At 36.3% G+C, this 24826-nt stretch overlaps 3 protein-coding genes across 5 annotated transcripts in view; 2 read left to right on the top strand and 1 right to left on the bottom strand.

The window, feature by feature from the left end:
• LOC126866672 (solute carrier organic anion transporter family member 5A1) overlaps nt 1–6527 on the top strand; it is a 67313-nt gene extending 60786 nt beyond the window's left edge. The window contains exons 14-15 of the mRNA XM_050620540.1: nt 56–207; nt 503–6527. Coding sequence (XP_050476497.1) covers nt 56–207; nt 503–813 — 463 coding nt within the window. The 3' untranslated portion in view covers nt 814–6527. The remainder of the gene's footprint in view (nt 1–55; nt 208–502) is intronic.
• Nucleotides 6528–6794: 267 nt separating this feature from the next.
• Nucleotides 6795–24826, top strand: part of LOC126866683 (PRL-1 phosphatase) — a 93254-nt gene continuing 75222 nt past the window's right edge. Inside the window, exon 1 of the mRNA XM_050620558.1 lies at nt 6795–6938. The gene's annotated coding sequence lies outside the window, so the exon portion shown is untranslated. The remainder of the gene's footprint in view (nt 6939–24826) is intronic.
• The window catches only part of LOC126866682 (uncharacterized), a 39446-nt gene continuing 36253 nt past the window's right edge, over nt 21634–24826 (bottom strand). The window contains exons 3-4 of one of the 3 annotated variants that reach the window (XM_050620557.1): nt 22774–22815; nt 21634–22618 (exon numbers count right to left, since the gene is read on the bottom strand). In XM_050620557.1, coding sequence (XP_050476514.1) covers nt 21936–22526 — 591 coding nt within the window. In that variant the 5' untranslated portion in view covers nt 22527–22618; nt 22774–22815 and the 3' untranslated portion in view covers nt 21634–21935. Of the gene's footprint in view, nt 23088–24826 lie in introns of all 3 variants that reach the window. The other 2 variants (XM_050620555.1, XM_050620554.1) reach the window with 2 other exon arrangements.

Here is a 24826-nt window from a genome sequence, read left to right as displayed (position 1 = left end):
AGCTAATTTTAGAAATGTTACTAAGCAGTGACATTTTTCGTTCAATATTTTTCAGATATGTAGGACTTTGCGCTGGCATTAAGATTTTAGCTTTGGCACTGTTCCTCGTTGATTGGTGGTTAGTTAGAAGGAGAAGGCAAATGGAAGATCAAGCACCGTCTTTTACTGTCAACGAATTCGTAGGGTCAATTATCAGCCTTGACAAATGTAAGTAGGACACCTAGTCATAGGTCAAATACTGTTACTAAATGTATGTTCGCAATAAATACTTTGTAATCTCTATGTGTATTACCAAATTCGTTTGAAACTTTATCACTGCTCTCATGATACTTATAGTGTTAATAAAATTCCAGGAGGTTCTGTATAGTATAGATAATATATCCATACAAGTTTTTCAAGTACTTTCGTCAGCCACTATCATTTTTCCAGGACAATGCCATTTTTTCCAAATTTTTGTCGTCATATTATCGTTCAGCTTCAAAATACGTGTTTTATCTTTTAGTATTCGAAGAAAAACCGCATCTTCACAGTGTCGGAGATGGAGACGGCACATCTCCAAATTCTGAATTGCCCACGCCGTCGTCAATATCGTCGCCTACGGAGCCTACAAAGTCGACGAACCTAGAAGACACCGGCTCGTCGAATCAGACGCAAGATTCGACGGAGATAGGAAGTCGTTCGAAGAACGCAATGGATGTCGATGATATCGATGTTCCCGATACAAGGCAAGCACCCCTTGCTTTAGAAGAACCGGACACAGAAGTCAAACCGTTGACCGGTAAACCCTCTGACAAGCTTGTACGGAACGTTTAATGTTTAACTCGTGTTAGAGGCTATCCAATTGAATTATATCAAAAAGGTGATATTGTGAGTCTGTGGCAAATTGTTTTGAGATCGCAGGTAAACGAATACAGTATATATAGAGTGGAATAATATGTACAACGCATGTGCATTATTAATTTGTGCAATCCTAAAAAAGAAACGCTATTAATAATGGTGGAAAGTGGTACGAATGACTTTAAATGAAAGAAAGAAACGATAATCTCTGTATACATATATGGTGCTAATATACTTTTTTAAAGAGATCGAAAGACGAAGAATTACCTTATATCGTTCCGTACATCGTCAGATACAAATTTAAATTGTGTTGAAGATATAAGTAAATTTTACATACACACACATACAAGATACGTTATATATTCTTGAATACAAGTGAATCGAAAATATTTTTACAGTGGTTATATTTGCGTGAAGGATATTGTTTATCGTGCGAAATAATTTGCCACAGGTTTGTCTCGATGGTTTGGCTATTTTTAGGAACTAATATCACTAGAATGTACATTTTTACGGTGATGCGATATATATGTCAATAAATAGGAACGTAATAGGTGAAAAAATATAATCAGGCTCGTTTCAGACAGACGTATTGTATCTTGATTGAAGAAAGATTTTCTTTGTCTGAGACGAGTTTCCTTCGCCGTTGGAAGATGAGCCTTGCGCGATTTAAGAGAGAGAAAAAAAGGAAAAAGAAAAAAAAATAGGAAAAAAGGAAGAAAGGCCAACAAGGACAAAACTGTAAATATAAAAATTCCTGCCTTAAGAAATACAAGACTAGACAAACGTATATTTAAAGATAATTAATTAAGTGATAGAGTTAACGATCTATAATAAATAATATCATTATAATTGCAGATTGAGAGCTGCGATTTATTTTATAACTAGAGATTAGGCTTTCTCAGAAATAAAAAAAAAGTAGTCAATTTAACCTAGCAATGTAAAGGAAAAAACACGCAAAAAACAAACTAAATGAACTTAATAGCATTGATCCGTTTATGAAATTAGTTTAACTTTGTAGTAGCGTACGTTTTATTCCTTTTCGTTTCCTTTTGGTTTCTGAAAGAACACTTATATTATCAATGAAAGAATCACGCTTTTAACAAAGCGACACGTTGATCTCTGATATGTTTTCCCCTAAGTACTATGGTATCAGCGACACACTATTTTAAGAGCTTTCAGAAAAAAACGTTAGCATTAATTAAACAACAAAAAAGAAGAAAACAAAATAAAAAAACGGAAGTGTTGATGCGACTTTTTCGTCGTGACGCATGCGTTACTTCTTGTGCTATTCTATGGAATGAAATATGTAATGAATTATAAAATGAATTATGCTTCCAACCGATGAAAGAAAAACAGGAAGCTATAGATTTTCGGTCAAAGAATGCTGGTGTAACAAAATCGTTGGTCAATTGGAATTAACTGTACAACACGTTGAGAGACGTGTCTCGGACAAGTCCTGGCTTATTACACACAATTTAGCTCACTTGTTGTTAGAGAGAAGACTACTTGTTGTTTTGTACCTGAAAGCTTCTTGTATCCAATTTCAATGTGACAAAAGAATGAAAAAAAGAGGAGAAGGAGAAACAAGCGAAAGAATACAAAAAAGAAAGAAATATATTAAAAAAAACTCACTCAGGAAAAGAAATTTTATAGCGCGTTAACTGAATCGAAGGAAAGCTATAAATAATAATACAAATATGAAATATCTATCAGTGCAAAATGAACGAAATCTTAGCCTAAGAAACGAACAGAAAGAGAATGATGTAAAGTAACTCGTTTCAGCTCAATTTCTTTTAGAAGCGATTAAGGCAAGATGAAAGAAGATAATTAAAAAAAAGATTCTACAAAAGAAAAATTTTAACAAATAATAATGATGATGTTATATAGGGACAACAACGCCATTTGCATGAACTATCATTTGAAACTGTTCTTTTCTCCTATCGCTTCGGGTACGAAACCGTTCTACTAATGCTTCTATCTAATTCAATTAAAAAATATTGAAATAAACGAACGAAGGGTATATAGAGTTAATTTTACACAGTCTCGAAAAAGAATAAATAAGTAAATAATCTATTATGCTGACGTCGTCGTAGCATTTACTTACGTTAATGCAGACACACTTACCTATGTACGATATTATATCTCGCACGCTGTTTGGCCCATCACTGTCAATTTTTCGAAGTGTAGTTACACACGCTACCTATATATACATACATACATATATTATATTTTAGAGGCAATTTTGATGTTTGCAAAGTGGCGAATCCGTACGACGAACTTCATCGTTCGAAACGTTCTCGAGGCCGTGATGATCTCTCTCCTAACTACATTAATTACTACAAAGCAACTTACGTATTAATACTAATACTATACCTACTTTGTGATATGAATCTCTCTGTCGAACGATTGATTTTGTCGGACGGATCTCTCGTATACATGTGGATTATAAACAAAAAGGGAAAAAAGTGCTGTGAATAGAAAAACACAAAAGAAGACGGACAAGTAGAAGAAGGAAAAGAGAAGAAGAAGCAGAGGAATAAGAAGAAGAAGAAGAAGAGAAAAACGGAAGATGTGAGAATATGCAGATTAAAATGTTCAAAAAAAAAGAAGAGTTAAACAAGTCGAATCAAATTCAGTTCAATTCACACGTTTCGTCGAGAATGAAAGATGCGAGATTGTTAACAGGAGAAATATTAATAATAATTGCATTCACGGAGACGCTACAACTGTACATAGGGAATTATAATAGTTAGAGCGATTTATAACGAGCAATCGAGAGATAAATGAACACGTGGTTACGTGCATTATAATTATATATATATATATAAATATAAATATATTATACGATTTAATAGGATTTTACGGTGGTCGCCATTGACACGACGACGTTCTGTTTCTAATATAAAACGCATCGTTTTGTACGATTTATGGCGAACGTTATGGAACGAACGAACGATTTTGATCGCGCGACTCGCACAATTTTTCCATCGTGTTACTTAAATATTTTTACGGAAGTCTTTCTCGTATATACCGTTTTATGATGAATCGTATCCTCAGAATTTCTTTCCTTTCTTTTTCTATTTTTTCTTTTTTTTTTTTTTTTCTTTGATACATTTAAAATTCCGTTCCAATATTTTTATCGTACAGCTAACTCGTTGTCAGATTAATTTTTGCAATGTCATATCGTTACTGTTATTATTATTACTAATATTATTAGTATTATCATGATTACTGTAATTATATCGCTGGGCTTTTTACTCTCTACCGCTAGTATACTCATAGTTTAATTTAGCGTGTATGTTTATTTCGTAGCGGATGTTTTCTTTTAATCGATTCGATCGTACTGTATTTGCTGTATTTAACACATTCCCACAAGCTAATATACATTATTAATTGAAATGAAAAGGAAAGCGTCGAAGGTAAAAAAATGTCATATGGAGAAAGCGTTTTAAGTATTAGGTAGAAAGTTCTAACATAGCGACAAGAATTAATAAATTAAAGAAGAAATATTGTGTACATAGATATTGACTATTACAATGATTAATATAAACTGCTTATAGATGTAATGTATTTTTTGTAGGGACCATAATGTGTAAGCAGAACGATACAAGGATGTTCTTTTCGTTTCTTTCTTTTTTTTTTTTTTTTAGTTAATTCTCTTCTTTTCTTTGGTCGAACGGTTCTTGAATGGTGATACGTGACTGTGAGTCGAAAGCTCTAGCTAAGGTTTGTGAAAATATAGAGGCAAAAAAATAAAAAGCAATACGTGTTTGCTTGCGAATGCAGAGATGAGAATACGAAGGCAAAGCTTCGTAAATTATGAGATTCAGAGATTAGGTATTATAATTATAAAAGCTCATAGAAAAATGAAATTTGAAAACGTATACGTAGTTTCGAATGTTTCGCAACAATGAAAAGTTAAGAAAGATCTCGAAATGCGTGCGATGAATGGATGGAGTGTCAATAATTTATGTTAATAGTGCTCGCAGAACAGACTTTCTTGAATATTATATGGTATTTACAATTAATGAAATTTTTTCTACGAGCACAACAGCGAATGGAAAAGTCAAGACTCGAGCGTCGCCGTGTGTTATAGCATGTGTGAAGTTGATCGGCTGTTGAAGGTCATCGAGAAAAATTATATAGTAGATCGTTTATTTTATTACACTATTCCATGTCCGTACACTCTACACTTGTTCTTTTCATCCCCTTGGCTTATTATTGTACTTCTTGCATCGTGAAACTCACGTTTCCCTTCTTATTTATCCAGAATACTTCGTGCAATTGTTGGCACTAGGAGAATCATATTTACAAAACGTACTAATAAAAATGTTTAGATAAATCTGTAAAATTATATTGTTATATTATCTTGTAGGAAAAGTTATATTATGTTCTTTTTATTATATTCGGTTATTTTTTCTTACTTGTTCATATTTTATTTGATTATTAAAAAATAAAAATTCAATGTTAAAATTAAAGTACACTTTATTTACACATACAATCGTCACACATAATTGATGTCATAGGATAAGTTAACGATCGTAATCGTAATAAGAAAAATTGGCTGTACGATGGTAGGAAAAGTGACCTTGAGCAGCCAATTGATATCTCAATGGAGCTGTATTCCGAGACAAAGTAGTAGGAAAAATCGTAAATGAAGATAATCGATATTACAATTGTGAGAGGGAAATGGTTCAGAAAGATGGAAATGGAGAGTTTGTTCGATAAAGCGTCAGTGACTTTCGAAAGCATTTCAGTCGGATTCCAACAGTTTGATACGTGTTAATGCCATGCCATTTCATACACACATGCATAGGTACATATCGCACACGAACACCCCCTACACACACATACCATACGTTACTTTGTTACGATTATTACATATATTATAGAAATTCTTGTGTCACACAGCAAAGGTTGCTTAAATTTAGTCGCGTAGCGAGCGAATAAAATTACATAAACGAATGCATTCGGCCACCCTAGAAAACAGAGGAAAAACGAAGCAACAGAAAGCAGTCATTTTGATATACCGATCATAATGCAGAGAATGATTTAGACGCGACCGATTTCGTAATTCGCGAAACGGTGTAAAAAAAGAAAGAACACTTGAAATAACATTGCCTTAAAAAACGAAAGATTAAAAAAAAAAAATAAAACGTAATTCATAAGGAACGCTCTGACGATGGTACAAGTGGCAAAAGGAAATCAATGGTGATGAAGAATGACCGTGAATTTGCAGAGACAAAGATATATTATATATATTATAAATAAATATATGAAGATAATGTTAGACATAAGAACAAAATCTCGTATTGTCAAAAATGATTTATCGTTTACTCGAGTATTATATATAAATATATATAATTTTAAACCCCTTATGATAGAGAATATATCGTGCGTGCGCGGTCGAAGAAAGCTGTTTTTTCCTGAGGTGAACATTCTGTTTTCATATCGAACACCGAATCTCTTCCTTACATATGGAACAAATACAGATTGTGAGCCGTACTAGGGTTCGTGTAATTTTCGTTTTGCGTTTTATCAGGAGGCGAAAAGATGATAATGTAGATATTATTATCGGGACATTGTCTTTTCCTCCGTTCGTCGAAACTTAACAGTTTTTTTTTCCTTCTTTCAGAAGTAAGGCACAAACAATGTATTTACAATGAATAAATGTTTTGAAAACTGTTAAACCTGCGTATTTATATCTCTCATTAGCTACGCAATATATGTATTTTAGTTCGTTAATTGGTTGGTTCTAGCGAATACTGACCTTTTTATAGTTAAATGATCGAATTGTGATTGAAACTAGAGTTAAAGTGTTGATTTATTTCAATTTTGTCAAATGATTCATTTATGGGATAAATTAGCAATCACGTAGCTGACATTTGAATATGGCGCCACTCAATACTCGAACAAGTCGCGCGAGAGGATCGATGTAGCCACCTAACGGCCTTCTTCGCCCACTTCCGTCAGTTGTTCACAGGCTTTCATAGCGTGTGGACGCACGTGAGTATTTGGTGTGTTCTGTCACCTACGGAGTCGCGTTTTCGCTAACGAACGCCCCACCGTACCTTCCATATTCAATGTGTATGGCGATTCAGGTGAGTCTTTAATAGCTACGATTATTCGAACAAAGATTTCGGCTGGATTTCGTGATTGGTTTTTCGCGTGTACGCCTCGGTGTCTTCCTCGTAGCAAAAAGTCGATCGCTGGATTTACGGGCGCCGTGTACGCGCGCGTGTGTCCCTCGTTTGGCTGCGTGCTTCCCTTCGTATATCCTATATATTACATTCGCGTAACGATGCTTCGTTTTGCGTGTGAGTGCGCGCGCGCGTCTCTCTACGTGCACGATTCGCCCGACCCTCTATCCACGCTCTTTTACACGCATCGAAATACGTGTGTTGCGCGGACGACGAACTCTGGCGTCCCATCGAAACTCGCCACCACCGTAGTCTGCCTGCCTGACTCTATATATGTAGTATCCGTGTTCCTTCGTTTCGAAATAATCTCTCTATGAAAGCACGCCTGACAACAATACGTCTTGTTATATCGAATTCTTAGATAGAGAAATAGCGAAGTTTTTAAAATTTCCTCTAAGTAGTTACTTATCGAGAGAAGTTACGTAGAGGTATTGTTCAACAGTATCGTCTATATAGTACTTGTGTACCTTCGTTTCGAAACAAACTGTCCATGAAATCATGCCTGAAGAGGATACATGTGTCTATATCGAATTTTCATATAGAGAAAAATTGAAGTTGTTGAAATTTTTTCCAAATACTTACTAAGGAAGTTGTTTCGTCGTCGTTTATGTAGTATTTATGCCCTCTCGTTACGAAAGTATCTCTTCATGGATGCCCGCTTGAAAAGTATATGTCTTGTTATAACGAATTTTCAGGTAGAGAAAATACGAAATTCGTCAAATTTTCTCCAAGTATCTGTTTCATATTTACCTGCTAAGGGAAATTGCTTCAGTGTATTATTCAACAACGTCGTATTTCTAGAGTAATTTCAGTTGTGGAGGACATTGCATGCCATGCGCCGAAGCACGCTGGCTTTAACCTTACTATGATCATAGAATTTTTATATTTCAATTCTGTTCCCGTTTTAGCAGACGAAGAGTGGTGCTGCTTTAAAATGATGTTTAGTATAGAATCGAAACGTTAAAAATTGCTACATGATTTCTAATTTAACGACTGCGGATATTTATGCATTTATAGGAAATTTGAAAGCGCAAAATTCCACAGAATGTACATAGGTACATGTAATACGAAAATATATAAAATATTCAAAGTATAACAATTTCTATAACAGCTGGTAGGTAAAACAATTTTCTACGGGAGTTCTTCTGTTTTAATTATATTCTCAAAGATATGAATTTTGGATAAAAATTCGCAATCTATTAATGACAAATTCCTTGCGAATATATGCAAGTAAGAAATCATGCGTACCAACATAAGAATCTTCTCATATCGTTCGAAGTGGAAATATTTCTTAAAGTTGGAAACCTGAAATTGAGTTGAAAATGACTGAAAGAATGTAACAGGGTTAAGCAAGATCGGCCAGACCTGCATTTTTTCTGTAGCGCGAGTTCTCTTTGTAAACACACGTTCAGTTGGCCAAGTCCGAGTGATAGGCCGAGGTCGGTTGCGAACGAAGGCACGCTCGTGTGACACGCGGATCGCACGCCAGGGGCACGCGTGCTTCTGTTTTGCTTCGCGACATGCTGACCAGCAGCGATCCACGCGATAATCGATCGTAAGCACACATCCTTCTCTTTAAAAAATCGAATTGTATGATATTCCAGTTTAAGATGTATTACCTGTCGTCTTAATGTTTTTTACGTTGTTTACTTCGCTCGAATTAAACTGGCAGATTCTCGCCATCTATTGTTGTTAAGTTTAGACTTGTGCGTGCAGCTACTTCGAAAAAGAGACGAATGTAATACGATGCGTATCTGTAGGATGAAGCTTCGAACGTATTTTTATAATTCATTTTCTAGTTATATTGGGAATACAGTAGCGAATTTAGTTTTGAGTTGCATGAAGGCAGCCACTGTTCTCACAAGTGCAACTGATTCGTTACTTTTGATCGCCGGAAGTCACTACGCTGATCGAATGCTTTTTAAAAAAAAGGCATTTTAAAGAACGTCGAATGCTTACCGTGTTTTTATACGAATTAAGGCGATATTTTTTTTTTTTTTTTTTTAATTAATTTATGTGATATCTTTTAGCCAATACGAATCCAGTACTACCCGGCGCCCTCTCCCCGCGGGCGGGGCGCCTAAGAAGTTTCCTCCATGAGGAAAAAAAGAAAGGAAAGAAAAAGAAAAAAGGTTAAATCTGTTAAACAATTATTGTATGAAGAGTGTATGTACTGTACAATATACACTATCATTATACACTACCGTTCATAAGTTCGGAAGAATGTATATTTAACATAACCTACCAGTGCCGGTCAAATTGACTGTTTTCAAACTTCTACAAAAATTTAACCATATTTAAGGGTCATCATATCGCTTCGTAATTCCTGAATTTTCCTAAAACATGCATACAATTTATTTTTCAGTATTTACTTTTAGTTTGCCCTAAAAATGTCGACTGAAAAAAAAATTATAAAAAGAAATAACGGACATAGAAGAAGACTGTTCAGTGTGCGATGAACAAGAAACCAAAGCAACTGAAAACAGCATGGAAACACGTGAAAAGCTATTTACAACCGAATCAGAATTGAATATTATTTACAAATAAGCGTTTATGTGCAGGGCAAAAAAAAAGAAGAAATTATCGTTGACAGCAAAGAGTGAGACTGATGCAGAGAACCAACGTATCAAAACTGAGTCCAATGGGACAGTTTGGAAAGAAATAGATGCAAGTTCCAAACCTGGCAGGGCATCGGTTCATAAATTTTTTAGGGATATGCTAAACATTAAAATATAATGAAAGGACAAATAAAGATGGCATTTTATCTTATCATTGATCACCGTATAAGGGATAATATAATAAAATAAAATGTACGGAAGAAGCATTTAGAGTATTGAAGATTAAGAGAGAGCTAGATGCGTTTATTGCTCTGCTATATGGCTACGGTGCATATCAGGCAAAGAATTTAGGTGTCTCATATTTGTGGAATAAAATTTGGAGACCTGCATTTGTTTCAAAAACAATGAGCAGGAATGACTTTGCTGAAATTATGAGGCTTATACGATTTAATAGAAAGAAGCCAACGTTTACGAACCAAAAGATTTGCAATGGTACCTACAGTATGGGGCCGATTTATAGAGAATTCACAAAATTGTTATAAACCTGATGCATACATTACTTTTGTATAAAGAATCGCTGGAAGAAGGTCATGCAATAAAACTATCAACAAATTCAGAGTCATTACTACAAAAAAACTTGTCAAGTAGAAAATTGTAAAGGTTACGAAATTACGAAAATATGTATGCGACAAATGTACATTTGATAATAAGATAATTTGTAAAAAATGCAGCAAGGTTGAATAAGATATATCTATATAAATAAAAGTGTAATTTTATTTAAGTCCATTTTAACCGAACTCGGTAGCAATAGGTATACACGAAGTGTCGATAGGTTTAGTGTTAAGGATTATTACAAAAATCGTTCAAATTCCCCCAGATACGCTGTATTACAAATCTATAAAATTTTGTAAATTGAATGAAAATACGTAAAAATAATATTTTTAGATTCAGACAAATCGTATAACGTTTCACCTATTCTTGTAATTCTAACATTAATGAATTCTAGAATTCTAACATTATATGTTTGAAGTTAGCAGTATCCGGTCACTTACAAACGCAAATGTAGTATTGATAGCTTTGAAGTTATCGTATAATCAACGTCGTAACTCTACGTCGTTCGTTGTACACATGTCGACTCACGTTGTATCGATGTCATAAAAATGGAATTCCGACTATTTCCTGTTTCTTCTTTATTGTCGATAATCCATTGAAATTTGAATTCCATATACGGTAAACTTATTGCACGATTGAATATCTGCTGTAAATGTTATTATTTGTATTGTAAAAAGAATATAACGTTTTGAAAAATGCTTGGTTCGTGTTCTGCAATAGTGTTAATAAATTAGAATATATTTATGATCCGTCACGCGTTCCACAGACGTCGACTGACGTCAAATAACGCAAGGTCATGCGTGCATCTTCCAGCCGCTTGACAATTTATTAATTTGCAGTTGTTTCGAACAGTTTATCGACGAGCGTCATGAAATAATTGTCGAATAGTATTTTTTTTGTCGATATTTCTCTGTTTTCTGTGTAGAATTCGTGTTTTATATTTTTAGATCGTGGTCTGATTGATGTTTGTTAGATAACATAGCGTGATCCTAACCTTCTTCTCTGCTTCTTTTTAACGATATAAAAATAGGTTAGAGAAAATTATTGGTATTAAAGAGATACATTTTTTAAATGGATAGTAATTTATTCCAGGGTCACTGTGACTGATGTATCAAGGTTAATCGCGGTTATTTCATAATAAAAGTATATATGATTAAAAGAGGTTACGTATCTGTGTTGTCTTTAATCTGATGGAATATAACGCAACATTCTAAAATAAAAATTATTTCAGATATTTTCAGTAGTTTGCAGATTAAATATTTACGTTCTTAAAATGCATGTACATAAATGAATATGCACGTGAAAATTCATTCATTCGTAGATCACGATTTTTCAACTATTACAAAATTACTTTCTATTGTAATTCTTTAATTATTCCACAAATAAGTAAAAGACACATATGTTTTTTTCGTTGTTGGAATAATTAAAGCGATATTGACGAATCTTTATATTACGAAAAAGCAAGTAACTATATTTATCAAACAAATTTTATTATTTTTTGTTTATTATTCTTACCAACGTACTTTTCAGGTCATTCATATGTTTAAACCAAAGATCTTTCAATAACAAATTGTTTTAATCGCAATAAACGAGAAAGAACAGATTATACATTTATTTTCTGCTTTCATCTTCCTATTCGTTTCCCATCATTACCTTGCTTAGCAATTGTTATTGTCTGTATGTCACACACGTGTCACTTAAAATCATAATGTGATCACTGTAATTGTCAAATGACTATGGGCGGTTTCCGCCATGAATGGACGATTCATGGATCATATACTCTGTGTCTATATAAAACGGTCAGCCAGACGTAGCTTATACGTTGCTCGTTGATCTTTTATCAGAATTTGACGATACCATAAATATATTAGGAAAGATAATATATTTTCAAACAGATTCAAATTACTTAATAAATTATTCTCCGCTTCTTCGTTTCAAAATTACTGTTCCTTATAACAATAAAATGGAGCAAACCCTACGAAATTTATAGAATTAAAATATACACGTATCTCTTAATTTGAAGTTCAGCATTATAATTTTCCAATAAATACTTTATGCTATTATGTACATAATATTTTCCTACAATATTATCGTAAATTTCTTCTCTTTCAATCCTATTAATGTCAATTGTCGATAAGACCAATTGAATATCATCGTACACGCACAGGATATTTAATAGAATATCTAATATTGATTTTGCAAACATGATGTTTCGCGTATATCGAAGAATGATATTTTAGACAACAATGGATAGTGCTTCTGTTAAATCAGCCGACATATAGTAAACAAGGTTTTATTGCACGATGTGCATCGAATAGGTTTTCTGTCAGGTATCGTAAAGCTTTCAGAGGTTCGACTACTTTCAATGCGTTTACCATTCAGTCATCGATACACCGAGTTTGTCTAAATCGAATTTATTCCAGTAATCCGGTGCTAATTCCACGGCTTTGTTAAATGTCCTATGACAAATCGATTTCGTCAATAAAGGCAAGTTTGCTTTTCCTCAAGAACTTCTTCGAAATTTAATTTTAGCTTCACCTTCGTCGTACAGGGTGTTTCGTTGAAGCTTGAATTCCCCAATATGCTCGTTCTTCTTCTCTATTTGATAATAGAAATTTTTTACCGATGAAAGTCTGTATTTTTTGATATTTTAATTTTTTTTCATCAATGATAGAAATATTCCACCGATACCGGAAATCCGCGAATGATAAAAATTCGTTGGAAAAGAAAAGATATATTTTCCCCGATCTTCGTCCGTATCCTTGATCTTCTCTTCCTTAAAAATAAATTAGAACGATTCAATTTGTTTAAGAAAAATACGGATATCTTTTCCTATCCCACGATCCACGAAGGAACTAACTGAAATGCAATGTATCTACGTAATTCCTCGTGGACACGGCGTACAACCGGAAGTCTCGTCCGGTAATAACTATAGCGAAGATCGTCAAGAATTTCCGACTATAGCCTATTCTTCTTTTTTCATTATGTTCTCGAGATAATCATAGGCGTGCAGAATAATATTCTACGATTACAAACGTGTCTTACAAGACACAATATGAAATTTTCTGAGACGAATTCTGTCAATGACCGCGCACACTCGTCCACCAAAGAGTCACATACGAGCTGTATGATTTCTATCTTTCTGATCCATCTAAATGGATTACACGTGTACTGCTTAAAGATTCAATCGTTCGGCCTTCGACAAATTGACGATTTCAAACAAGCTTTACATCGAACGTTCGTACATTTATTTATTCGTCTCGAAACACGGTGTACCGAACGATCGATGGCTGCGAAAATATTCTCAAGGTTCGGTACGAACCAGACACCCGGTATAAGCGTGTTGGGATAGCACTACTTGGAATACAAATTGGTAAAGTCGCTCGCAGGGCATCCTCGCGTTGAAACCGTTCGATGGACGTTATTCTCGTTCCCGTAAATTACCAGCCATGGTGTACCGTGTTGTCGGGGGGAAAAAATGAATGACGTCATCCACCCCCACGGATCGTGCATGGAACATAGAGACAAACGTTTGGCGTGCAAATTTTTCCTCGCTGCAAACGGTCTCCTATCATCTGTGCACGTCTTCCGTAAATGTCTGCTCGAGTCATTTGAATTTTCTATATTTGCGTTCTATTTTTAGCAACTCTGCCGCCTTTCTCTGCACGGCCTAACAAAATCGTTCGTGGCTAGTTAGGTTGTTTATTCGCGATCGAGGTTCGAACGCGTGTTCGTTTAAATCGCTCGTGAAATCGATCACGGACTGGCCGGTTTGCCGAAATCGTATTTCAAAGTCGTTTTGTGTTTAAAGCAGTCTGTGAACCTGCCTGTCAACGAAGGGTAGAAATGGTCACAATGGCTACTCAAGGTTTCAGCTGGATGTATATCTGTATCTCTTTTACTCTCGGTATGTTGTTAGCTACCTGTAGCAAGTAGAACAGGTAAACGCGGAGAAAGTCGCGGTTTATCCGAAGTAAGACTGGAAGTACGTAGCTGCATGGAAATGAGAATGGAACCACGCGAAATTCGTTGGCGTGCGCTTAAAAGACAGTTAGAGAACAATCGGAGCACGGAGAAAGCTGTGTCGACTCCCGATCGTTTCTGGCAATCGGCATCAAAACAGAGATTAAAATTCTCGCTCCGCTTGATACGGTTGATTACGCGCGTTTATCAACAGCAACAATCGCAAATTAAACATTTACTTTCCCACCGGCAAATCCGGCGTACGGTCCATCAATCATTATACAATCCTCTGTGTTAATAAACGAACAGGTAGAACATTAATCATGTTGAAATTGCCGCAGCGAATCTTTCGCCAAGCTTTTTTCTTCCGTTTCCGAAACCACGCTACGCGTTTTCCTCGAACTTTTCAACCTGTCCAAGCCGTGATATTTCTTATCCGTCTTAGCGTATGCTAATGAGATGATATTGTGGCTGGCGTCAACGAGTTACAGATAAACGCGCTCTTACCAGGCACCTCGCAAAAGTTTCCACTTTCAGAAGTTTCTCGTCGGTTTACGTAGAACGGAAAAAAAGATGCACTTCTTTTTTTTTTCTTCTTTCTTTTTTTTTTTAGTCGGTTTATCTTTAGAATTCGACTCGGTTATTCTCTTGGCGTAGGTTACGATGCCTCGTGCGTTTTAAATATTTATAACCGGCGTATTGTTTGTTGGAATTGTACTAAAGTTAGAATTACCGTGACTCGATTAAATCTCTGGTTAAACGATGGTCGCTCGAAACTTGGTATTATTTCTTTGAAAAATTGAAGAGTCGATAATCGCATTAAATGGATCGATCGGCAGAATTACGTTTTGATAAAATACAATAGGACGGTGATAGCTGGATCGAAACGATATCAGGTAAATACGGACGTGTGCGTGGATATGTAATTAGAATATTACTGTATTATAATATTAGATTTGTTTATCGTGATTGAAACAGAGAACTATGACTATTTAATTTGAACTTAATGTAGTAATGTGATACAATTAAAGCTATTAAATTTGTTTAACTACTCGACGTACAACTCGCAACTCATAACAACTCGATAGCTCATGAATAACGATTAACCCGCAGCTATTCGCAGCTTACTCGTTACTATTGACTATCGATCACTCTCTCCACCAAGTGTTTACAGCACCAAGTGTTTTCGATACTCCTGTTACAGGTACAGCTGTCGGTGACCGAACATGGTCACCTACACCTTTTCCAATTTGCTTATTGTCCCAAAGGCCCATCCTTTGCGATTTCTCATCCTTCCCAGCCTGTCCACGCTTTCGTTTTCTATCTGTAGTTCGTCGGGATTTTCCCCAGGGTTTCCCCACGATGTTATAGTATTATATTAAAAATAAAGTGTGACCTAGGATCGAGTGCTGGACCTTGAACATACTGTTAGGAATTTACCACGGGTAAAAGCGCGTGGAAAGAGACGAGATTGACCTGTACCGTTAGAATCATAAGCAAAAGACAGCAGCGTAGAAAATATTAGCGTGTCGAACTTGTCTCGCCGAGGAAAATTCGATTTACAATGTATATTGTGTTGGCAACTAAGTGATTGCGGTTCTTGTCAATACCACCCAATGACAAAGTCCGCAATCACTTAGTTGCCAGCCCAGTAGATAGATCGTAGTATCAACTTTCTCGCAATTAACCCTGTGAATAGATGTAGATGGAACGCGAGCTCGTTCATCTATTGAAGAAAAATAAGCAAAAGACAGCAGACGTAGAAAATATTAGCGTGTCGAACTTGTCTCGCTGAGGAAAATTCGATTTACAATGTATATTGTTGTTAAGGAAATTCGAGGATTTGGGAATACAAATTATTGACTATATTTCACACACTACAGTTATACATCTATATTACACTCTGAAGAACGTCTTGCACGCACGCTTGTCGCCAACCGACAATCCTAGATTCTTCTAACATCTGGCAACAGTCTTTTGTCTCCACTAAGACCTTGACGCCCTCTGGCCCTTACACACACACTCTCATGTACAGTGTAAATGTATCACTTCCCTAACAATTGTGTTGGCAACTAAGTGATTACGGACTTTGTCATTACCACCTAATGACAATCACTTAGTTGCCAACCCGATAGATAGATCGTAGTATCAACTTTCTCGTAATTAACCCTCTAAATAGATGTAGATGGAACGCGAGCTTGTTCATCTATCGAAGGAAAACTGTTGCTTCGATGATAGATTTTCCATGTTCCCTTGAATCAGTCGTGTCCAACAAAACGGTATAATTGATAAAGTAGGAAAACGAAGATATCGATGCGCGATATGTCGGTCAGAAATTACTCATGCCCAGGTGAACGGGTTCCCTTTAAAAAAAGAACGTGCCATTAGTCAGCCGTGATAGACGAGAACTTGTTTGCTGTGAAGCGAGTTTTACTAGAAAAACCGCCTGCTACGTTAGTCATCCGAAGTGATACAGCGTGTTCGCGAAGAAACAGCTTGAATTCAGAAACAAGTGCGCCTTTTTTTTCTTTTTTTTTTAAGAAAAATGTGCGAAAATGTAATCTTGCGAAAAATTTTCCAAACTCGGGAAGAGGGTTAACATGTTACTGTTGAAACAGAGAAACAGTAAATTAAGAAACGCTTGGGAAAATACAGTATAGACGTAGTAAGATACAGTATCGATCGAGAACTTCTTTTTTTTTTCTTCGCTTCTTTTAGATTATTAGTAATCGTATGGATTTCTCAACGAACGTATGTTTCGTTCTCGACTCGTCGTACTGAATTCCTTCTTATATCGAATAGCTTAGCGATATAACGTTAACAATTAAGAGTTACGATTGGTAAATATTATAACATATTGTACGATGTCTGGTCTTTGGCAAGTCCAGTTTTGCTTCAATTCCAAAAATACGAAAATCCATTATCCCTCGTATAATGCAACGTAAAAATTGAAATCATATGTGTAGTAAAAAAATGTATCGATTTCTAGCTTGGAAATTGGTGTACAGTTGTATATCTACAAAGACGACGATATTTATTGAACGAAAGAAATGCTTTAAAATTACTGTACGTTTCTGACTGTACCATGTATACATTAAATTACCGTATACTATAAAAATGATTGTACACTTGGTATATCAGACGATCCAATATACATATTATACTTGGTAGAAGAGATAGCACGGGGCCGTAAATTATAGTAATACAAAGTTTGACTAACTCTTCCACGATACGATACAGGAAATACTCGGGCAAACATAAACATATTTAAACGTTAGTATGCATAATCGGGTTTCATTATCTATTAATATGTTTATAGCGATTAGATAAGGTGCGAATTTTTTATATTTGTCGCCTGACGCGCAAAAACATCTTGACGAATGAATTGTTAAACGATTTTCCGATCGAAACACTTTTCCCTCGCCTCTCCACGAATTCTACATCGAATTCTACCACGAATTCGTTGTCAATTCGTTATCACACGGTGAAAATTGAATTCAGGCAATGTTCGTCGTTTTTATATCGGATAACATTCTAGTATTCGGTAGAACGTTTCGCGAGGTTGCATAAAGTGAATTAACATCGTGCAATACAGAATATCATGAGTCAGAATATCATGTTCTTTCGTGACAATGGTATATTATACTTCGTCAAACTGCTTGCAGAAGCTACGTGAAAAACTTTCTTCGCTCGTCCAAACAGCTGTTGAAACACAGAAGGAAATAATACGTTGTATCGCGTTTAACAGATTTTTACCGCCGTAACAATTTTTTCTATTTCGATCGTGTCTTCGTTTTTGTTTAAACGTGGCAGATCAAACAAATTTGTAACGTTCCGAAGACGCGAGATCGCAACGAGAAGTCACAGAAACAACGACACAACCGATACTACGTTTTGTAACACGAAACATATTAAACGGTGTAATACCAAATATACAGGGTGGTTGGTAATTGGCGGTACAAGTGGAAAGGGGGTGATTCTACGCGAAAAAAGAAGTCGAAAATATAGAATAACAATTTTTCGTTCGAGGCTTTGTTTTCGAGAAAATCGGCTTTGAATTTTGGCTCGGTACGCGTGCACTTTATCGCGTCTCGTTATAACGGATCTCACTGTAGATCGTTGTCTCGATTGACGTTATTGTTTTAAATTTTTAAATTTTTTTTTAATTTTTCCATCGAGACAACGATCCACAGTGAGATCCGTTATAGCGAGACGCGATGAAGCGCACGCGTACCGAGCCAAAATTCAAAGTCGATTTTCTCGAAAACAAAGCCTCGAACGAAAAATTGTTATTCTATATTTTCGACTTCTTTTTTCGCCTAGAATCATCCCCTTTCCGCTTGTACCACCAATTACCAACCATCCTGTATATCGCATGAAGATTCGGTTAGTCTCAAATAAAATGTAAACGACATGACGATACATCGAAGCTCTCAGTGTGCAATGATGACGGTCGTTGTGATTTATCTGATCGCGGATCAGCAATAGCTCACGTGAAATATATTATCTGTTCGCACTTGACGAAACTTTTCAAATTAATTAAAACGAGTATCTCTGATATCGTAGAGATCTAGGTAGAGATACAGAGACAGAATTGGCTGTGCACTTGAAGGAAATTAATTGCAAAAAGCCAAGTAAAATTTAATCTTGGTTCTCGCGATAACTAAAATTCGCGTATGTAAATGTATAGGAAGATCAAAATGCGCGTAGATCGTACGGTTCGTTCGACGTCCTTTTCCTTTTTCTTCTTCTCTCTTCTTCTTTTTTTTTTTTTTTTTTACTTATTCTAACGCTTTAAGCGTTCACCCCTTCAACTATCGACACGCATTTCTAACTCAACCATGCACATGGTCACTGCGAAGGTTTATCGAAGACGCTCGAGTTGAAAATTGAACGGAAAGAATGACGAGAACCATGACGAAGGATCGATATCAATATCCTTGCACTCTCATCGGAATATGTCGGACATTCAGGGAATTCATCCCGGTCGGGTAACGCGGTGCACGATTTTTCTGAATAGAAATCTCGTTATCACCTTGACGTCTCGCTTTACAAGACCACGTGCGCATCTAGTTTACGCGGGGACATCGAATTACGTGCGTGCTCGTATTTCACCTGTGTAATGCTTATTAAATTTAGCACATGTGATTGGATCCTTAGAGCGGCCGCGAGCCACTCTTTGTTCGCCAAACTGGCCTCGCGCGTCGCTAAGGAAGAGGTGTATATTTTCTTTGTCTGAAGAAGCGGACAGGTTTCCAGGGGTGGGAAAATGGCGGGGAAAATACGTGGGTGGTGACTCGTTGAAACGGGAGACAGATGGAAGAACGTGTCGCGGAATTGGATTGTACGGTGACAGCTGTTTGCGGATGGAACAACTTTGTTTCGGTGGAACTCCTTCGATCTTGTAGGTCGCGCGCGGGCTTTTAGATCTTTAGGATCGCACAAGTTTCGAGTCGCGATCTCTCTTTTTCGTTTCTTCTTGGTTTTTTCGTCCCAAAGTGTACGCGAAGATTCTTTAACACGTGTTGGAAGTAAAATTGGCGAAGGAGATAGGAAGAGCGAAAACGAGAGAGATCGTTCGTAAAGATACGCTTTGTTACGATTATTACAATATTGGTATTTTATTTGTCTTACGAGAGCTTGTTCTTATTGGGAGGAAAATTATAGTTGACTGTGGCGCATAGCGAATAACGGATCTCGTGTTTTTAGGGCGATATTTTTAGTCGCGTCGTTTGAAAATTATTCCGAATTAAATTAAGAAACACCGTTTTTTATAGATCAAATAATTACTCTCGATGGTAATTCAAATACGAAGCTCGATATTTGTTAGAAGGGATATCACGATGTCAAAATTAATTTCCACAAATATTATTATTAAACAGCAGATAAAAAAAGTTATTATTAAACAACGAACGATATTATTTAAATACCGTCGCAAATACCCAGAGTGGATTTTGTAAAAATAGTTAATCATGCTCGGAAGGAAGTAGAGGAATATTATCAGTCTCTGCCGACCGGAAATATCGATTTATCAAACAATCAATCTTGCGCAAGATTCTTCAACCGGAGAAGCATCTATATTAAATATATATTATTATATTCTTATTTTTATTTATACAATAACGTTTCTACGATAATTTATATAACACGATAACAATACCAATACCAAAGTATATTAAAAGTATAACCGTGACGTCCAATTCAACATGAATTCGATTTCGACAGAGTCCTATCCTAATCAAAATTTATACTATCCATTTTTTTCTCGTTCTTTTTTTCCCAAAAGGCTTTCGCGGATTTTCGTTTCATACGCGGGGTGGGGGCGGTGGGGGAAAACACGCAACACGCGCGAACGAGCAAGTAAACACAGCGCGCGTTTTATTCGCGCGCGTAACGAGCGCCTATGTACCGGCAACAAAGAACAATGGCCGGAGATGAGGAACAAAGGGAACGTTTAGAAAACACTCGCGAAACAATCGAGTGAATGTCGATCGATCGTACGCGTCACTCGCAACCCCGTTTGTACAGTGACTTCTAGCTTTCCCTGCAAAACTCACGATTCGTAAAAAAAAAAAAGGAAAAGAAATGATAGAAGGGAAAAAGGACGAAAAAATCCACGATCGAAAAATAGTTGGTATACAGCGACTTTGATCTCTTAGGTACGACGTGCCACTATAGTGGCTTTCGCGGATGTCAGCTTATATTACGACTCGCCACTATAATGGCTCACGCTCACCGTTTGAATTAACTGATCTATTTCATTTGTCTTACTTCACACTTTTCTAATCCTCGCAATGTTTTATAACAGTGTTAACAATATATACAGGCAGAATATATATAATGTATTTTTTATACACAAGTGTCAGATATCAATTATTGTTTTCCGTTAAAATAAATATACCATTATTAGATGCTCTTTTTAATATGCCGATCCACATCCTTGCAATATTTTACAATTTTCAATCTAAAAACGTCGCTAGAAAATTGAAAACGAAGAATAATTTGCTACGATACCGAAACAGACTCGGATCACTGTAATATACAAAATATGAAATGAAAAAATTGCATATAATTTTTTATGGAATTATCTAATAAAATATAAAATAACGTGGTATGAAAGTAACATGGAATTAGGGTAAATAATCTCGTAAAATACAAACTATACGTTATTCGGAAAAAGAGTTTCAGATAGAATTTTTCCTATTTCGAGAGAGCTATCTAGCCATGGTCGTAGATCTTTTCCAGGCTCATCCGAGACTCCAGGGTGGTCTTTGTTTTTGTAAATGGCATGATACATTTTTTTAGACGCGATTCGATGCATTTTTTAATTCTCTACAGAGGAGTATACAAGTACTTGATTTGAAAAATGATTAGTTTAAAAGATATCTTAAATTTAACTTTTTTTATTTTATTTTATTTCTTTTATTCTTTTTTATTTTGTTTTATTTTTTTATTCTTTTTTTTATTTTGTACTTTATAATTTGTCCAGCTGGACATTAAATTTAATATTGTAGGACTTGTGTGAATGGGAAGGAAGGATAAGAGAGAGTTAACAAGTTTTTAAGCTTTCATTAGTTTTTATTCACAAACAGTCTTGACTAAGAATACACAATTCAGTACTAATATATATAGAAAAATACAAACATCCACATAAAACTGTACATACAACCATACATACAAAACCATACATACAGAACCATACATACAAAACTATACATACAAGAATTATTATACATAGAAAAAAAGAGTCTGGCAAGAGTAGCGATTATTGGGGATCGACGTATCCCAGCTCCAACCAATGTGCCCCCATGTCTTTGGGCGATTGTTCCGACTCCAAGTCCAACAGCAACCTCGCGGTCAATTCTTCTCCTGGAGAAGGGTTGATGTCCATCAGGCATCCTGTCCGTTTCAGCATGGTGACTTGCGCCACACGGTGTTTCAGCGCTTTCTCCGCTTGGTCCCGCACGCCTAGCAGGCGGATCTTCTTGGCCCATGGTGCCATCGACGCAAATTTGCGTGGCAGCAAACGGATCGAACTGAGGGTTTGCTGGGTTTCTATCCCCCAGTCGATTAAAAAGACGGTGTAACCAGTCGTCGTTTGTTGTAAAAGTACACCTCTGTCCCAGAAAGTGGCTTTTTCAAAATTTGCTAGCACGGCGACTAGCATGCCTGGCTTCAAACTCTTCGCCTTCGGCAAGTACCCATTGGGATGCTGCAGCATCTCCGAATTGAGCGTTTGGGTTATCTTCGGCCATCCAGTCAAACGGACCCACATGGTGGTAAGTGATTCGACTCGAACCACCTGGACGGGAACTCCTTCTCGGAACCGATCGTTTGTCCTTTGTAAAATTTCCATATTTTACAAGTTTTCGAAAAATTTTCGAATGTTAATGTTGGACTAGACCGATCTGCGTAGTTTACGCGTCTAGGTCGGATGATGTTCTGGTTCTGCCGGGAATCGGAGGACCCCCTTTATATATCGGCAGCACCGACCTTGGAGAGGACCCCCTTTATATATCGGCAGCGCCGACCTTAAAGAGGACCCCCTTTAAATACCAGCAGCACCGACCTTAGAGAGAACCCCCTTTATATATCGGCAGCACCGACCTTAAAGAGGACCCCCTTTAAATACCAGCAGCACCGACCTTAGAGAGAACCCCCTTTAAATATCAGTAGCACCGACCTTGAAGAGGACCCCCTTTAAATATCAGCAGCACCGACCTCGGAGAGATACTCGGTCGCCGTTTAAGCTAAACGCACGTTTTCGTTTGTCTCGTTTCACACTTTTCTTATCCTCGTAATATTTTATAACAGTGTTAACAATATATACAGGCAGAATATGTAGCCTATTTTTGATACACAAGTGTCAGATATCAATTATTGCTTTCCGTTAAAATAAATATACCATTATTAGATGCTCTTTTTAACATTGCGATCCGCATCCTTACAATATTTTACAATTTTTAACCTGAAAATGTCGCTAGAAAATAAAAAACGAAGAACAATTTGAAAAGCACTAGCTCGCTTGAGTGTGAAAATTGTGACGTGGGTCTATGTGACTTGCCCTGCTTTAAAATATATCACACTCAATTGTATTATTAATTATTAAAGTAAATTATTAAAGTTCAAGTATATGCATCGTACCTTTAAGAAAAATTATCATTTAATTATCGAATGTACTTGCGTAGAGAACGGCATTATCCGTCACATATCGCAGTGCTGTATCGTTTACGCGTAATTCGCGTCAAACCCTGCCCTACGAAGGAACATCCCCGCACAAAATTCAATCGTACCTAAGACGTTAAACCGATCCTTTGCAAGTTTTCTTCAAAGAGATACGCGATACGACTTGTTGGATCGAAGGGTTTCTTTTCTTCTTTCTTTTCTCCTCCTCTTTTTCTATTTGCTCCTTTGTTTCTCTTTGGTCGTCGCTAGTTTTCGTTTTAGTGGCAAAGAGAAATAGTTGGAACGAATTTGATTTGCGGAGTTTAAACTCGGCTCTTCGCCGATATCCGATTCGTAGTCTGGTGATTGACAATTATTGGAATGGTGAAAAACACGTTGTATTTCATGTATTTTATGGAAGACTGCTTTTTAAATTCAATATATACGAAATTCCCATAACCTCTCGTATCGGATAGATGGAATTTTATATATATTTCAGTTTTCTTAATTGTATAAATACGAAAGTTTTTATTTTGTTACTTTGTCTTCTCTGGATTATGAATTAGTCCGAAACTCTTTCCGACAACTTCTCTTCGCGAAATAAAAAATTCCTTGCTATAGAAAATCGTAGAAAATAAAATTCCTATATTAATCCTCTTTCGTTATCAATTTTTTACTGTAGAGTAGCTTTTTTATATGAATCCTTGCGAAGCCAGTAAAGCATAAAACGAGGCAGAAGCGTGTCAAGGCTGTTGATCGATTGCTACGAAATAATTGCACTGCGAAAAGCTCGATCAGTGCTTTTGCTGACTTACTAGACGGACAAAGCGAATAAGATCAAGTAAGAACTTTTGTAAAATAAAACATCTTTATCTCTATTATTCCTAAATTCGCGAGAACGTATTCCATCGTTTCTCTTTCGCTTCCATTCGATTCCAATTTTTAAATGTACTTTCACCTCTATGTCGATTAAGCTTTTAATCGAATTCTTTCCGAATAACTTTTCCATGTAATCGATCGACGCGTGCTGTAGTTTCTCGCGTTTCATCGACTCGCGATCGTCGTGAATATTCCCCGATACTCATTCATCTAACTGAGTATTTTGATGAAACCCGATGTTTCGTAAGTAAAGCTAATTCATTGCACTTTACGCGAATTCTTGTCGCGGATCGATCAACCTCGTTACCCGATAACAGTGTCCAATAATGCCTACAATTCGCTGGATCAGGGCCTGGTTTACCGTTTCCTGTTATGTAAATTGCATTACATTACATAACGGTGAACGATCGGAACAGGAAGCAAGGAGTGGCTAACGCATAATGCTTAAGCTAATACGAGAACACCATTCGCATTGCTCATTAGCTACAATCGCGTATCGTACGATAAAACACTGTCGTCCTTGTGCTATCAATCGAAACCAGCTATCTGCACATATCTTTGCCTGCTTTCACAAAATGCAATTTTAATCGATCGATAAATTAGGAACAGAAA

The sequence above is a fragment of the Bombus huntii genome, chromosome 6, assembly GCF_024542735.1.
Source record: "Bombus huntii isolate Logan2020A chromosome 6, iyBomHunt1.1, whole genome shotgun sequence".
Taxonomy (NCBI): domain Eukaryota; kingdom Metazoa; phylum Arthropoda; class Insecta; order Hymenoptera; family Apidae; genus Bombus; species Bombus huntii.
This window is presented reverse-complemented; position numbering and strand designations above follow the sequence as displayed.